The sequence below is a fragment of the Sarcophilus harrisii genome, chromosome 3, assembly GCF_902635505.1.
Source record: "Sarcophilus harrisii chromosome 3, mSarHar1.11, whole genome shotgun sequence".
NCBI lineage: Eukaryota > Metazoa > Chordata > Mammalia > Dasyuromorphia > Dasyuridae > Sarcophilus > Sarcophilus harrisii.
In genome coordinates, this window is record NC_045428.1 from 293,271,438 (window position 1) to 293,289,157 (window position 17,720).

At 32.6% G+C, this 17,720-nt stretch overlaps 1 protein-coding gene across 2 annotated transcripts in view; it reads right to left on the minus strand.

The window, feature by feature from the left end:
• The window catches only part of SPICE1 (spindle and centriole associated protein 1), a 53,491-nt gene that overhangs the window by 10,421 nt on the left and 25,350 nt on the right, over positions 1-17,720 (minus strand). For both annotated transcript variants that reach the window (XM_031959671.1, XM_031959670.1), the window contains exons 7-14: positions 14,639-14,751; positions 11,856-11,995; positions 11,286-11,426; positions 9,529-9,785; positions 6,846-6,977; positions 4,277-4,427; positions 3,588-3,809; positions 388-869 (exon numbers count right to left, since the gene is read on the minus strand). In XM_031959671.1, coding sequence (XP_031815531.1) covers positions 388-869; positions 3,588-3,809; positions 4,277-4,427; positions 6,846-6,977; positions 9,529-9,785; positions 11,286-11,426; positions 11,856-11,995; positions 14,639-14,751 — 1,638 coding nt within the window. The remainder of the gene's footprint in view (positions 1-387; positions 870-3,587; positions 3,810-4,276; positions 4,428-6,845; positions 6,978-9,528; positions 9,786-11,285; positions 11,427-11,855; positions 11,996-14,638; positions 14,752-17,720) is intronic.

Sequence of the window (17,720 nt, forward strand, 5' to 3'; positions counted from 1 at the left end):
TTATAGTCAGTTTTATTGTAGGTAAACAGGCTTTTATGAGCTAGCCTAGGAACCTAATCACTGTTTATAACAGTTAGTATGGGATAGTAACATTTCAATCTACAAATAACTAAAATTAAAATTTTGATAAATAGACCTTTCTTAAGTTAACGACTATAGGTACATAGCATCCTTTCTCATGAAATTCAAAGGACAGTCTAGTTTCAGTTAAAAAGTAATAATAACCACAAATTATGGCAATTAATTAAAAGAATGTTAAGAATTCCAGGGACAGCTACAAAAGTACCAATTATGGATACTAAGAAGAAATAAATCTACCAATATACTAAACTAATTAAATAAAACCTAAATTCATCCCTAATTAGACAATCTGTGATTAGTACTTACTGTTGTCATGTCGTTTATATTTTCCAGTTTGGCTGGATCCTGAGGTCCATCTCCTTGTTCCCCTGAAGGTCCTATAAAATTGTTCAGATGTGCTTTAATAGCAGAATTTTGCAGTGTTAATTCAGCAATTCGAGCCATCAGATCTTTATTATGCAGGAAAGGCTCATCTGTTCTTAGCTGCTGTCCATCTCCAAGTACTGGAGGTTCTTCTGGAAAAGTATGGTTCCCCGAATGCTGAAAATGGGAAGGAGGGCACTGGGCCTGTGACATGCTGGTAAATAAAGGCTGGGTTTTGTTCTCTAAATCTTCATCCATATGAGAAACTCTCCATCTCTGGGTGAAGAGACGGTTTTCCTCATTTGAGTTTGGAATTTCTACAGTGTTAGGCAAGTTCTTCTTTTCCCAATTTTGTTCCTTCTCAGTTATTTCTACACTTGGAAGAATACGTGGGGCAGGACGAGTTTGAACTGTCCTCCTCAACACTATAAATAAGAATAAAGAAATGATCAATAAAATTTAATCTATAATAAGCCCATGCTAAATTTTTTATCTAAAAATTTAAAATAATCTTCATGATCAAACTAATTCAAGCTAAAGAGCATTTTGTCCTCTTATGAACGTGATTTAATTCCGTATAATAGTTATTTATTCATATACTATAGCTTCTCCATCTAAACTATAAACTTCATGAGGATTGGCATAAGTCTTATTTATTTTTCTATACACCTAGGACATAGCACAGTACTTGGTTTTCTTTGAATTTGTTGAATAGGAGAAAGGTTGACATAAATTAGTGAATTCTTTTAAAGAAATACAATTTTACAACTTTCAAAGATATAAAATAATTTAATGTAGGTTAACAAGGTATCATCTATAAAGAGTCTTGCTTTAATGAACAGATAAAAATCATCTGAATTAAAACATTGTAATAGTAGTTTTAGAAACATTTCAGTATGCTTGGGAAAATGTTTTCTCTCTTTAAACTTTTTCCCAATATCTATGAAGAAAGGATCAACTAAATAAAAGTTGTCAAATAATCACAAATTGCAACCAATTAAGGATTTTATTCCATTCTATTTTTATTGAGAACCTATCCTCATGTCCTCAGTTTTTAAAATCTCTGAAGATTTTATAATAGGAAATGATTTTATAACAAGAGTTGTTATCAGAACTGAAATAACTTATATAAATGGATAATTATAGATATCTACCTATTTAGCTAGAAAGATAGGTATACAAAGTATAACAATCAAATTTCAATATCATCTAAAGACTAACATCCTAGATCTCTTCTCCTTTTCACAAAGTGTCAAAAGAAAAAGTTGTCAATGCTCAGTGATGCCATTTCTTCACTTGCTTGTCCCTAAAATCAGAGGCTTATTTACTTAAATGAAAATTAATAGAATTTTCTACGATACACTATAAAGCAATTTAATATTTCTTAACAATTTTTACAATAATAAAAAGTTACCAATTTTTTTTTAAAACAGTAGTTACCCTTTCTCTAAGAATTCTTAAAGCATTTTAAAAAATTAGAGGAGCTGGGTTTTTTTTAATTTCCAAATATAATCCAAATACAATAGATACAGTATGCTTCAGTTTGTCAAATATTTTCCAACTAAGTTAGCTGACTCTAAAACTAGTCTTTTTACATTTTACTTCAACACTTCTCCCAAGAGAGAATGAGAAAAAGAGAAAATTTTCATCGATCTAAAATGTCATAAATGTGCCATTCCCTTCAAAAATGTCGATCATAATCTAAGCCTTTTCACCCTGTCTTCCTTGTCTGTATCTTCCACAAATTCTGCATAGAGGATATATATAACTTGTGCACTGGAGTCTTTCCACAAGGTTCTTTAACATTTACTTTTACATTCTCATCTAAAATTCACTGTAAGATTTGAGCTCTATCCCCTCTTTCACTTTTCAAAACACTTCAATTTTTTTCCAACCATACCATTGAACTGAAACTGGCTTTCTCCAAGGGTAGCCTAACTGCTGACTCCAATGGCTTTTTTCTCAATCTTCCTTCTACTAGACATTTCCAGCTCTTGCTGATTTTTCTCCCTCCTAAAAAATAATCTCTTCCTCTCTAGTTCCTATGAGAACTGCTATGGTTGAGATCTGCTCCAGTTTGATCTCTCCTGGACTCCAACTTGAGTTCTAACTTGACGACCTTCTTTTGAGTCATCATTGGTGTCCTGCCTGAGGGACCTCCTCAAGTTCTGTTTCAGGTTCTCTTCTCTTCTCTCCCTTGGTGATTTCATTCCCAGGAATTCAACTATTATCTTTATGCAGATGATTCCCAAAAGGGAATAATATTTCTTCTGAAATAAACTATATCAAATGCCTGCCAGATATTAATTACAGTTTATGACTAGAATTTTCTAAACATCTCAAAAATAGACCTCACTATCTCCCTTATTATATTTGCCCTTCCCTCAGTCCTTCTATTTCTGTTGACCTTCATTCCAATCAACCATGTTCTAATCCTTTTGAGTCACTGTTGATTCTTCCTTTTTCCTTTATCTTCCTCTTCCAATTCCTAAGTTTTTCTGGTTATACGTCCACATTTCCTGAATCCATCCCCTTTTATTCTCTTACATGCCTACCACTACCTTAGTTGAGGTTCTCACCACTTTCTGCTGAGATGACTGACTCCTATTTGGCCTCCCTGTTTTCAGTCTCTCCTCTCACCAATCATTCGTCCGTTACTCATCTGCTCAAAAACCTACAATACTTCTCTATTGCCTTAAGTTAAAATACTAACTCTTCATTCTCGTATTCCCTCTATATACTCCAGTTCCTCCAACCTACCTATCTGGCCTCATTTCTTACTGCTCTTTTTCACATCCTGAATACTTTGGTAATACCAGTTGTCAGCACTCACCATTCTCATTTTCACAAGTGATACAGTAAACCTAGAATGTACTCTGCCTCTTATAATTCTATTTCTTCCTACAAAAAGCCTTTTATAATTTCCCCTCTATTCCCCAAGTAATCAGTATTTTTTTTTGTCCCCAAATATCTTACACTTATTATTTTCGTATATTTATTCCCCCTAGTAGTTTGCAAACTCTTTAAGAGTAAAGAGTATTTAATTTTTATCTTCATAATCCCAGTACTTAATACCAGGCCTTTAATACAGTCAGCAGTTAGGAAACATTTGTTAAGTTAAATTAGACAAGAAGCTTTCTCACCTTCCTGCATTGGAGGGAACTCTGGGTTGCTTTTTTGCCTAGGAGGTGTTAGCATAACAGCTGGCTCAAACATATGGACCGGTAAACTGCTGGGAAGACCCGAACCATCTGGGGGATTTGGCAACTGAGTCAGCTTAACAGGTAGTTCTTCCTGGGGGAATTCAGTCACTTCCCTTCTGAATATCAATGGAACAGAGATGTTATCATTTATAACTGGAGCCTCTGAAGAAAAAAAAGAGAGAGAGAGAGAGAGAGAGAGACTAATAAAGTACATAAAAGTCAAGAATCATATCACCAATGGGCACATCCACACAAATATCTTCCATTACTCGGGCTCTTGACCTTCCCGGCTTGAATAACAAGGCCCCAGCTTTTAACTCCAGAATGTGGATTTTGAAAAATGGTGGGAAACAGAAGTGCTTTGAGCAGCTATCAAGGAGACTATAGGCAAACTCGGTTTGGCATTTCAGGAGATTATATTCATCACTATAATGAGTTCTCAAAGTTTGCAAGTTCTCAAGGTTCACAAGATCATGATGGATCATGAGAATGATTTTACAAGTTACACATATCAAAATTAGTGTCATTACTTTGTAGTCATACTCAATAGTATAAGAAAAAACAGAATTTCAAATATCCAGTAAAACCCAAATAGGCTTTCCCATAATTCAGTATTACTACACATATACCTTGACTATTGGCAATGCTTCTGATTGCTAATCCCCTTTCTGAGACTGGGTTTTCTTCTCTGTTAGATCCTATTATAGGGATACTTTTAATGGCATGTGCGAGTGAAATTAATTGCTCATCAGTTGTTACCATGTACTGCTGCAATTTTGCCTATGGGAGATAAAGGAAAAAGAAATATTAAAATAACACACCCCAGATCCTGAGGTCAAAGCATCTGAAATAGAAAAAAGGAAAACAAAATATGTATACTAAGAGAAAAAAATCCAACTCATAATTTAAAGTATTCTAGGAAGATCAGGATAATTTTATTCTAGTCTAACAGGTTAAAAATGACTTCCTGTGATATTCAATTAAACAGATATTAAGTGTCTATTATGTACAAATGCACTGTACTAAGCTCTGAGGAAAACAATTCCTGCCCTAAAGATCTTACAATCTACTTTCCTGCTACTCAACTCCCTAAGCTTTTATGCATGCTATTTCAAGACAAGTAAAGGCTACCAATTACTCTGCTTATTTTCTTTATGGCTGATATCCTAATGTATAAGGCAGTATGAATCCAAAGGCCTATGTTCTAAATTGAATGAAATTAGCAATTGATTCAATATACTGGAATTGAGAGCTAGGTTCCTCTTCTCTACCTATTCCCTTGTCCCCTTCATTCACCAACACAATAAGACACAAAAGAGAAAAGAAATGGTAAATATACACACCAACACAAGAAAATAAAAATCCACTTAAAATGCAAAAAAGTAAAGTACTAAAACAATTAGGAGGTAGGAAAAAAAAAAAAAGGTTATGCAAGATATCCTGAGAAATACTTAGGGTTATGATAGAAATTAAAGAAATTAAGCACAGATGACAGCAAATAAATGACAATAAAATCACAAGATTAATTAAATAAAAGAAGAGCTTAGGGAGAAAAAAAGTTTTCCAGATCACAGGCCCTGAGGTTCTAGAACTGATAGGGCCTTTAAAATTTCTAGAGCCCAAGCCTATCATTTTATAGAAAAGTTAACAAAACAGGGATTCCAATTTAGGCCTTCTGATTCTAATCCATATATTTTTTCAATACTATATTTCTTGCATACTTGGGAATAACAAAGAATTGAGCTTTAAGTCAATTGAATGAAATAATTCTGAATGGGTATTTCCCCATCTCAACACTGCTTTGCAGTGGCAATTAGCCTCAATATTAATCTCAACACTAATAACTGCCTAATTCCTCCTTGATGTTCTTCCTAAATTTGGCTTCTGTAATTTTCTGATCTGATAGAATGCCAGACCTGTAATTAGTTTCATCTTCTTGAGTCCAAATCTAGTCTCAGACACTTACAGGCTGTATGACCCTGAGCAAGTCATTTCACCCTGTCTGCCTCTGTTTCCTCATCTGAAAAATGAGCTTAAGAAATGGCAAATTTCTCCAGTACTTTGTCAAACAAATACTAAATAAGGTCACAAAGAGCCAGACATGACTGAAACAACTGAACAACAACAAAATATTTTGATTTTATTATCTTTTACGTCTTTCATCACATCTCTCCAAGTACTCTTTTTCTGCCAGCTGCACTATCCTTAATCCTTCCAAAAAATCAAGAAATAACTCATATCTTTCAGGCAAGATTCTGCCAAAAACTTACTTGTAATAATTCTATTGACTATAGTTTTTCTTCAGAACTTGACTACACTTTCAATGAATCTTGGAGTTGGGTTTCAGAAGCTATTTAATCCAACTCAGATCAGAATAAGAAGGCCCATTATCACATCCTCAACAAAGAGTTAGTGAGTCTTCGTATGAAGACTTCTAAAATAAGATAGAAAATACTACTATCATTTGGTCTTTTATTTTTTTAAATACTGTTTACACACAATCAAAGAAACAGACTGATAATGCAATTGGACCACAGACTTAGATTAGAGCAAGATCTATTTGGTCCAAACCTCTTGTTTTACAATGAGGAAACTCAGGCCCAAGATGACTAAATGACTTGTCCAAGATTACACAGGTATTGCCCAACACAGAGTAAGATCTGAACTCAGGTCCTCTGACTTCCAAGCTAGGACTCTTTCCACTGTACTACTTTATAGTACTTATTTTATAGGCAAATAACATTCCTAAAGAATCATATCTTGAATATAATTTGTTCATTAAATAAATGAAATTTAAAATTTGAAAACTACTACTCTCGATTATCTCAGTAGGAATTTTAAAACTGTTTACAAAATGCCCCTTGCAGATTATGATGTATTCATTTACAGTAAATAAGTAATAGTTCAGCATGGAGTCAATCAATACTGTTTTAGAGATTCATCAACTCTTACAGAGGGTAAAACTATGTCTATATGCTTCTTTCTACATTCCATATATAGTACAAAATACAGTACACAGCAAGTGATCAACAAATTTTATCAATGACAATGAGAACAAATAATTGATAAGTAATTAAAACTAGTTTCAAATACTGAAACTATATCATCAACAGCTGTACTACATAATTCTTTATTAAATCTTTAAAATAGGTTTCAAAAATAGTCACACATTAAAAGCTTGGAATCTCATTAAAGTACTTGTAAAGCAGTATTTTCATCTCTGAGAAGGAGAATTTCTGCAGTCAGGGCATCAATCAATTCTCGATGATCACCTAATACCACTTCCAGTTGTTGCCTTGTATCAACCTCCTTACGCAGTTGCATCTCACTCTGAAAAAAAGGTAATGAATTACCAAGTTAAAAGGGTGATGGGTAGGGAGGGAAGTGAGGATTAAAAGTAACACATGCCTTAATACATAGAAATACAAATGCCTTACACCAAAATGTCATAATTTAAAGTTACTTTTAAAATTATTTTAAATGAGGCAGAATTTTAGATAATACAAACCACTCCTAAAGTAACACAATTTGAAGGTTGATTTCAATTGTTAATATCATGAGATCTGGTAAGAGAATAATAGCATGTCCAACACTATATTAATGACAATTTGGATAGAAATTGAAAGATAAATAACAATGGATTCAAATTATTATTTTCAAGACTAAGTGTACAAATAAGAGTCAAAAAATTGGTAATATTTTTAACTCTGTGATTTTTATTGCTAGAACTTAATTCCCATGAATTTTTTTTAATGTAAAAAGAACTTAAAAGATTTTTTTTTATTATAGCTTTTTATTTACAAGATATATGCATGGGTAATTTTTCAGCATTGACAGCTGCAAATCCTTTTGTTCCAACTTTTTCCCTCCTTCTCCCCACCCCTTTCCCCAGAAGGCAGATTGACTAATACATGTTAAATATGTTAAAGTATAAGTTAAATACAATATATATAATGTCCAAACAGTTAATTTGCTGCATAAAAAGTTGGACTTTGAAATAGTGTACAATCAGCCTGTGAAGGAAATCAAAAATGCAGGTAGACAAAAATAGAGGGATTGGGAATTCTATGTAGTGGTTCATAGTCATCTCCCAGAGTTCTTTCCCTGGGTGTAGCTGGTTCAGTTCATTACTGCTCTATTGGAACTGATTTGGTTCATCTTCATTATTGAAGAGGGCCACCACGTCCATCAGAATTGATCATCATATAGTATTGTTGTTGAAGTATATAATGATCTTCTGGAAGGACCTAGATTTTTAAAAAAAATTCACAGTTGCTTTATTTGTATATCAAAAAGTTGGGGGAAATTGTGTGCAACTGGAAATGGTTGAATAAATTATGGTATATTGATGTAAGACTCTTAGGTTGTCACAAAATAATAAATATGAATGATATAAAGAGGTATGGAAAGACCTATGTGAAATGATGCAAAGCAAAATCAAGGGAACCAAAACCGTGAAAACTGATTGCAATTCTACAGAAAGGAAAACAAAAACAAAGACAAAGCCAGAAGATTATAGAACTTTGACATGGAAGATGATAAAGAACAGAAGCATTTTTTTCCTGTTTGTTAATTCATTATTTGAACTTTGTTAAATACTTAGGATGTGATATAAAATTTTAACTCTACATTTTGCAAGTTTATTTGTTTCTGTTGATAGCTATTGGGTTTATAACAAAAAATTTAATTATGTGAATAATTATTTACTTCAACAGAAGTATGTTGAATCAATTACAATGCAAATTAAAAATAATATGCAAAGAAAGTTTCCTCACTTATCTGTTCTATGTATTTATGTTCACAACAAAAAACCAGCTATTAGTTAATGTCACAATGACACCAAGCCAGATCATTTATCAAAATAAAATAATCAAATTGCAATCAATATATCAATTATTTTTTACTTAAAGAAGATGGAAATGGGAAGCAAAAAATAATAAGATGCTAAAATGTTTAGTCCTGTAATTTCTAAAATGGTGACAAAGAAACTGAATACAGTAAAATTTTTTGTACCTTTATCATAATCATGAAAGAGGAGCAAACTAATTCAAATGTCTAATTTCATTTATACTCAATTCTCAGTTGTGGCAATTTAAAACAACCCAAAATGGAGATGACTATGAACCACTACATAGAATTCCCAATCCCTTTATTTTTGTCTGCCTGCATTTTTGATTTCCTTCACAGGCTAACTGTACACTACTTCAAAGTCTGATTCTTTTTGTACAGCAAAATAGCTGTATGGACATGTATACATATATTGTATTTTACTTATACTTTAACATATTTAACATGTATTGGTCAACCTGCCATCTGGGGGAGAGGGTGGAGGGAAGGAGGGGAAAAATTGGAACAAAAGGTTTTGCAATTGTCAATGCTGAAAAAATTATCTATGCATATATCTTGTAAATAACAAGCTATAATAAAATATTTTTAAAAATAGAATTGAGCAAATGGAAGCTAATGACTTTATGAGAAATCAAGATACAATAAAGCAAACTAAAATGAAAAAAATAAATAAATAAAATAAAATAACCCAAAATGGCATACAAGTTAGATATTACTTATATTTGTTCTGGCATATGTTTCATTCTTATGTGAAGTAGATTTGTCTTCCTACTTACATTGTGTTTAGGCTCCAATTAAAACTAGTGTGGATTTCCTTATCTAGCTGACTTTCACTGTACCCAGTAAATATCTTTCTGAAGCTAAAATTTTACTGCAGATAAAATTTAAAGTACAGAACTCTTTTATATACCTTACTAACATATATAGCCAAGTATTTATTGTACTTAGTTTAGTTTAGTAGTTCACACTACTTTTAGCTTATATAGTGAAGAATAAATTAAAATAAAATACTGAGGTCTGTGTTTTCTCTTACCTCCTTAAGGTAGCGCACCAGCCGACAGAGGGAGCTCACTAGGGATAAGGTAAAACCAGTCAGACCTTGATTATTTTTCCATCCCTTGACTTCTCGCCCTGTCCATCGTTCATATTCTTCCATTTCATGCTCCACTTCGTGTATCATGTGTTTTAGGGTATCCAGGCTGGAGCCATCACCACTTGGTAAATCTGAGGTGGTTACATTGTTGAAAGAAACATTTTTCTTCATCTTGGAAATATCTGGTTTTTTCTTCACTAAGAGTAAGAAAGCAGCGTATTTTAATTAAAAACAAGGCAGGGATGCATCTGAATATCTGCTATATGAACACATAGACACACACACGGAACTGATTCAGATTTATAAGAATAAGAGCTATTCTCCAATTGATAAATGTTCTAAAGACAAGAATAAGCAGTTTTCAAGAGAAGAAACCCAGGCTATTTTTAGCTATCTTGGGAAAAAAAAAAGTTACCTATCACTACTAATTCGAGAAACTCAAATGAAAGCAATTTTGAGATTCTACTTCATACCTATAAAATTGGCAAAGATGACAAAAGGGAAAATGACAAATGTTAGAGGGGCTGTGGGAAAAGAGGCAAAATGATGCATTATTGGTACATCTGTGAATGGTTACAACCATTTGGAAAACAATTTGGAATTATACACAAAAAGTTATTAAATTATCTATGTCTTTTGACCTAGATATATCACTGCCTAATTTATATCCCCTCCCCAAAAAAAAAACAAAGGAAAAGAAAAAGGTGCCATACATAGAAAATTATTTATAGGTTGTTTTTTTTAATGGTGGCAAAAAACTAGACACTATAGAGATGTCCAATAGCTGAATAATTTGTGACATATGAATGTAAGGAATATTATTGTTCTATAAAACATAAACAGATGATCTCAAAGAAACATAGAATGATATGAACTGATGTAAAATAAAGTACACAGAATCAGAAGAATCATTTAAACTATAACATGTCTATTATAAAAATGAGTAATTTTAAAGACTGTAATAAACTAATCAAGAATAAAACAAACAAAAATTTTTTAAAATTCATATAATAATGTAAAGGCAAATAATTTTAACAACTATAAGAATTATGATCAATACAATGACCATCCAAGTTTCCAGAGGACTAATTTGATTAAATACATTACCTACCTCCTGACAGAAAGATAATACAGAGTTAGGGTACAAAATAAAACTTTTAATTTTGTATAAAGCCAATGAATTTATTTTGCCTAATTATGTTAGTTACATGAAACTTGCTTTTCTTTTTTCCCAATGAAGTGGGGCATGGGAGGGAGAAAAACAGAATTTGTAAAAAACAATTTAAAAATAGAGAGGTAGCGAATGCTCCAAATGTTGAGTGCAATAAACATTGAGATCACTATATTAAGTGTTTTGTTTTGTTTCAAAAGATCTCAAAAGACTTCACATGGCATGGGGGTAATCATCTACAATCTAAAAACAAAATACATCAATAAAATATAAAAAGATAAAATAAAATATATAATTGATATAGTTTTGTTTTTTGTAGTTTAGAGAGAACACACTATAACATATTATAGCAAATAGAATCAGTTCTCTATAGAGCTACTTGAAACACAAAAAATTTCCAGGAATCAATAAACTTCTATTTTAGCTTAGAATCTGGCCATATGCTAGGAAGAAAATTCTATTCAGCACCAAAACAGTTCTAATAAATAAAACATATAATCAATCTTTATAAACAAAGAAACTAAACCTTTGGCTAACTGCTGCTTTTGTTTTCTTGAGTTAGGATTCAGCATTTGCCCAGCAACATAATTTGCATCTACATTCTGTGCAGATTCCTCAGATGGCAGTCTTGACTGGATCCTCTTGACTGTTTGAGTACCATTCAAAGCTGTTGAAAGGAAACAACTTCACCTCATATGAACAAAATACAAAGTTATTTGAATTAACAAAAATATCAGCATCACATTCAATTACGCTAATGTGGGCAAAAATCAATTGATACTCCTTGCAATAATGGTTTAATTCTATAAAGAAATAGAGTAGCCCCCTTCTTTGATGGATCATGGGACAGTTGACAGTGATGGATTTAGGGCCAGAAAACCTAAATTCAATTCCCATTCTGATGCTTATCTGTAACTTTGGGCAAGCCATTTAATTTCTCTATTCAGAACTCTTGTTTTCTTACCTGCATAATCGGGACAATACTTCCTCACAGGATTGTTGTAAAGAAAATAATGTAGAAGGTTTAAAGTACTATGTATATGTAAATGTGTGCTACTAAGACCAGGATTAAAAATAATGAACTGTAGGAACTAACCTCTATTTTCCAATGATGGAGCAACAACCGTTGGAGTGGTTGGTGGAGTCATTTTTTGTGATGAAGCAATTTTTTGCCGCATATCTGTACATAACTTAGAAATGAATTCAGAATTCTCCTCATTCAGGCGCTGAAGAAGCCTTGAGACCAATTACACATTCATAAATAGTTATTGTTTAAGTAATAATAAAACTCCAACAACTCTGTTAAACTGTTCAATTTGGTCACTTTAGAAGAACTTTTAGAATCATGCTATAGCAACATTTCACAATACCTTATGGATTATCTATTCTAGTTATCTTACTGTATAAATAAGACACTGACTAGCTTAAAAATCAATTTGATCATTCAAGCAAAGATTTGAATCTAAGTCTCCTGACTTCCAACCCAACCCAACTGTCTCTTGGTCCAAATAGAAAATTCATTTTTTCACTGCCAGTAAGAAAAAAATTATTAGAGAAAAGAATACTGACAACTACAGAAAGTAGGTTTTTAAATAATCAATGCTATTGTACAATCTGTTGATTATAAGAATTAACATATGAACTTTTCAGGCAAAGAAAGTTAAATTTGAAAGAAGAAAAAGCCAACACTGTAGAATAAAAATTGAGTAAAAATTTCATTATTATATTCCACAGTAAACTGAAAATTGATATACAATGTGAGTTTTAACATTAAAAAGTGAAAGAGAAGCAGAGCATTTCTTAACCTAACAAAAGACAGAGGCAATAATTACATAAAATAAAATAGATGATTTTGATTATATCAATCAATAAATATTAGTTGAATGCTTACTATGTACCAGACAATGTGCAAGATTTGGGCATACAAAAAAGGAACAAAAGACAGTTCTTACCCTCAGGGAGCTTGCAATCTAATGGGGGAGACAACATACAAATAAATATATACATAGCAAATTAAATATAAATAGGAAATGATCAGCAGAGGGAAGGCACCAGAATGAAGAGGGATTAAAAAAGGATCCGAGTAGGAGGTGGAATCTCAGGATAGGACTTAAAGCCATAAAGGTCAGTACTCAGAACAGAGAGGCTAAGTATTACTGGTTTGAGGGACAGCCCAGAGTTGAGAGATAATGAGTCTTGTTCATTGAACAGCTAGGATGCTGTCCCTGGCACAGAGTTAGAAAACTAGAAAGGCATGAGTGGACTAGATTATGAAGACATATGACAAATGACAAATTTTGTATTTGATGTTAAAGACAACAGAACGGCACTGATGTTTACTGAGTAGGGAGGTGACATAGTCAAATTCGTATTTTGGGAAAATCATTCTGATGGGTGAATGGAGGACAATGGAGAAGGGAGAGACTTGAGGCAAACAGACCCACCAGCAGGCTCTTGCAATAATCCAGGAATGAGGTTATGAAACCCTGCATTATAGTGTCAGCTGTGTCAAAAGAGAGAAGGTGGACAATTTGAAAGATGTAGAAAAGGTGAAACTGACAGGTCTTGGCTACACCTTGAATAAGGAGTGGAAAAATAGTGAGGAATTTAAGATGATTCCCAGATTACAAGCCTGAGGATCTGGGAGAATGGTATTGCCCTCTAAGAGGTAACTGGGATGATGGAGAATATAAAAGGAAAGATAATGAATTCCATTTTGGATATGTTGAATTTTGGAATTGGTTTTGGAAGTGTTGGCTACTGGTCCCATGACAGGGTTCAATAAACTCTCCTATTGATGTGGGAAAGATTCCTATCTTTGATTCCCAAACCTCAACTAAACCTTAATTTCATTTATATACCCCAAATCTAGACCTCAACACTATTGTTGAGGTCTGGAACCAAATGTTGAGGTGTAGACCACATGTTGAGGTCTACATTTGGGGTACCTAAATGAAATTAGGGTTTAGTTAAGGTCTAGTGGCAGGTTTGGGATACAGGGAGTCAAAGTTCCCCTGCAACCCCCTTGGATTCGGCGCAAGGATACAGTGGTATATGAGGTCTAGTAGGGGCGCGGAATTCCCAATAAAAGCATTTATTGGCCCAGAGAGCTAGATTAATAAAAGAGGTTTATTACTGAGTTTAGAAGTAGGAGATAGGTGAAGGTAGAGATAAGGAGGGCACTGGACAGAGGGTCCAGTGGACAGAGGGTCCTCACATGGCTACCATGTTTGGAATCTCTGCAAAGAGGGGTTCCTAGTGTGGTCCTTTTAAGTCGGAGACTTAGCTCGAGGGGCTTTGGGGTGTAGCCCCCAAATTGGCTCAGATCCGGGTGGGGCTGGGACAGGTCCAGATCTTCTATTGGAATTCAAAGGGACCAGGATTTGTGAGTCAAAGGGTAATTTACATTAACTGGGGGGGGAGTTGGGAATCAAAGATTGTAATCTTTCCCACATCACTATGAGAGATACAGAAAATCTAGCCATTTTCTCCTATGATCAGTAAAAAATGATTATGGAGGACTAAGCACTTTGCATTGGTCAAGAAGCAACTTTTCTACAGGAGACAACCACCTTTCCTCCTATTGTACCAGTCTAAAGACAGCTAACCATTCTGCCTGTAGCCCTCTTTAGTTCCCTTCTCTAATATTACACCTGTGAGTATTAACTTAAGCCACAAGCATTCCTTGGATGAGAAAAAATATGCTTGTAAAGAACAAACTCAACAACAACCAGTGTTTTCAATGTCAGTAGGCAAGTTTGATTCTTTTGGAAAGGCTTCCAATTCCAAAAATGGAATATGGTTTTTAGAAGGTACATTAAATATATGAAATAGTTTTAGAAGCAAAGAGTCATAGAGATTTCTTTCACAAACTCTTACCTGTCTGTTCTTATATTAGACTGAAAGTTCAGAGAGCCATCCAATTCACTTTCACTATCTTCTGACTGGCTGATTACAATTTCGTCACCTTCTTCTTCTACTTCATTAAGAGCCTACCTCAGAATACATCATAAAAAATTATACATTTAAATCAATTCTCCCCTTCTTTACGCTGAAATTACTGAGCTACCAGATCACTTGGAGGATATGTCTTGACTTACTGCTCCTTTGGGGATCATAGAATCATTGATCTTGATCAGGACTGGGCAAAAAAAGCCTGCCTGTTTTTTATACAGTCTGCATCTGAGAAATTTTTTTTTCCTTTTTAAATACATCTTTTAAAATGTTAAAAAAATAATAATAATAATTCTTACAGCTATTTAAGAAAACACAACAACAGCTATAACAAGCAGTCTGGGCCATAGTTTAAGTGAGCTTTGATCTATGCAGCAAGCTTAAAGATCAAATAGTTCAATACTCTTATTTCATAGATAAGGAAACTGAGCTTGGAGATTTAAAATGAATTGCCCAATTTAGGTATTGTGAATTCCAACCTCAGTATTCTTTTCCACTGTTATAAATAATTAAAAGATTTAGTCAGAAGAGGCATTAAAAAGTGATTTTACAGATTTTTTTAGATGAAGAAACTAAAGATCAGACAAATTAAGCGACACAGTTAATAAATAAAAGGCAGAGATTTAAACCCACATCTACGATTTTTTTCTACAATATCACTGTTTTCTTTACTAAATGAACCCTAATTAATAAGAATCTGATTTGCTCCCTAATGTGCAAATCTAGGAATTGGGATCAACTGATCAAGGTTGAACAATTTTTGGTAGGCAAATTCCACTGATCAGAAGGAAAATAGTAGGCTTTTCTTTTCATTAAATTTCATTTCATACAACACAGAGAATTCTCTTTTGGATCAGGAATAATATTATCAATATAAATTCAAAATTTCGAAAGTTTCAATTTAATTTAATTCTGGACAAAAATAAATGCATATATAACATTTATCCAACATCGTCAGGGATGATGTTCCAAACAAGAAATTTTTTTAAATTAAGTAAAATCCAACCCTTTAGAAATACTTAGTTATTAAACACTCTGATATAATATTCCTAATATATATTCTGTATTTTTCTATCTTCTTAAACAGAAGTTAATATATATGTAATCAATCTTTCATTGAAGACCAAGGGTCATTATTATGAATATCAATTACTCTATTGTAATTGAATTCCTCAGAGGCTACTCTAATAGTTCCCGACCATGATGCTTTTGTATGTATGTCTTTCCTATGCTGTTTTCTTTTCTTGCTTTTGTATGTATGTCTTTCCTATGCCGTTTTCTTTTCTTATTTTCTTAAGTCTTTTCTAGTTGTCAACTACCACTTTTTGTTAACAATCTTTCTAGTCCTTACTTTTAATTTAATGTGGGCTAAAAACACTAAAAAATCCACACTATAAAACTTACCTAAAATAAAGAAGAGCTCTGAATAAGATTTCAGGGCCCTGCCAATGAAGTAAAGTATATGGTCTTTAGCATTGTGACTTTAACATTTGTACATCTCAGAGATGTTTGTCACTTCTGGATTCAGAGCTATTAAGGGCTAAGGTTATTAAAACTCTGACCTCCATATGAGTGGGATGTTAATATATGTTGTGTGTGTCTTTATATATGCTATAAATATTATAAATGTTAATATAAATAAGCTATTTATATGTAACATAGAGCATATAATTCTATGTATAGTATAAAGTGATAGTTTAGATATAGCAGATTAACAGAATTCCATTTTTGACAATATTAACTCAAAACAGTTTATGTCTAGCTAAATTCCAATATGCTAGTTACTTTTAAAAATTTTTTCTAAACAAACAAACAAAAAAGAGTCAACATCACTAATCAAGATCCTAACTAGTTCTATGCTGAGTGGTAAGGAGAGATCTAATGTACTTACTTTATTTAAAGTTAGATTCTGTAAAGTTTTCAAATATCCAAATTATAAGACTGTACTTTAAAGGGAACATGGAAAAGCACCTAGATGGTTAGCATTGGAGTTGAGAAACCTGGATTCAATCCTGACTCTGATATATACTAGCTATGTAAACACAGTCAAGATCACTCAGTCTCTCAGTTTCAGACAACTGTTTTAGGATTATGAGTTGCAGATGGCAGATGTATCATCAGTTTCCTATACAGATTGAATGGCCTAAGCAGAAAATTATGCTGTCTTAAATATTGATATCTTAAGATTACTTTATAAGTAAGAATGATTTATAACAGTTATTTCAACATTTTATTAATTAAATACTCTTGGGTGATAGTTGGAGTTAAATCTAAGTTGAAAATTAACCGTATGCAAGTTTCTATGAAATATATCACTACATCATGAAGTTTCTGTATATTTAACAAAGTAAAAAAAATTGCTAATTGAAAAATAATGAATCAAGAGAAAGATAAAATCTATGAGAATGTAAGATCAGTGAATACTTTTAAATAAAAATATATTTCATTACTTTGAAATGAATTTCAAGTGTTCAAAGAAGTCCTTAAAGAAGCTGCTTTAATAAATAAGAATAAATTATAATTAGTTCATTAATTGGTGATAGGAATATCTATATTTTAAAAGAGCGTTCTTTTTTTTTTTTTAACAATTTCAACTACAAAGTTAAACTGCTGTTATAGTACCACTTTTGATATGATATCTAAAGAAGTTATCTATTTACTAAACATGAAAAAAGCATATAAATGGTCACAAATTTTGAATTATTACTGTATGAATTAATTTATTTCCACTCTATTCTATAAAGATTTTTCCCTCTTTGTTTCATAGAGTTTCTCCCCTATGTACTTCAGAGTTGCAGTGATGTTCTACAAGGATAAAAGGGAATGTATAGGAATTCTTGATCACTAAATAAAGTGCCTTACTAGATAGTTCTATAAAACACTACATTGAATAAAATAGTGATTGCATAGAAATATTTAGGTACATGAAATTGTTAAGGGAGTCTAATTTCATTTTCTGGTTAAGGAATCTATGACCTGACCTGACCTTTATTGCTGAAAATCTTTC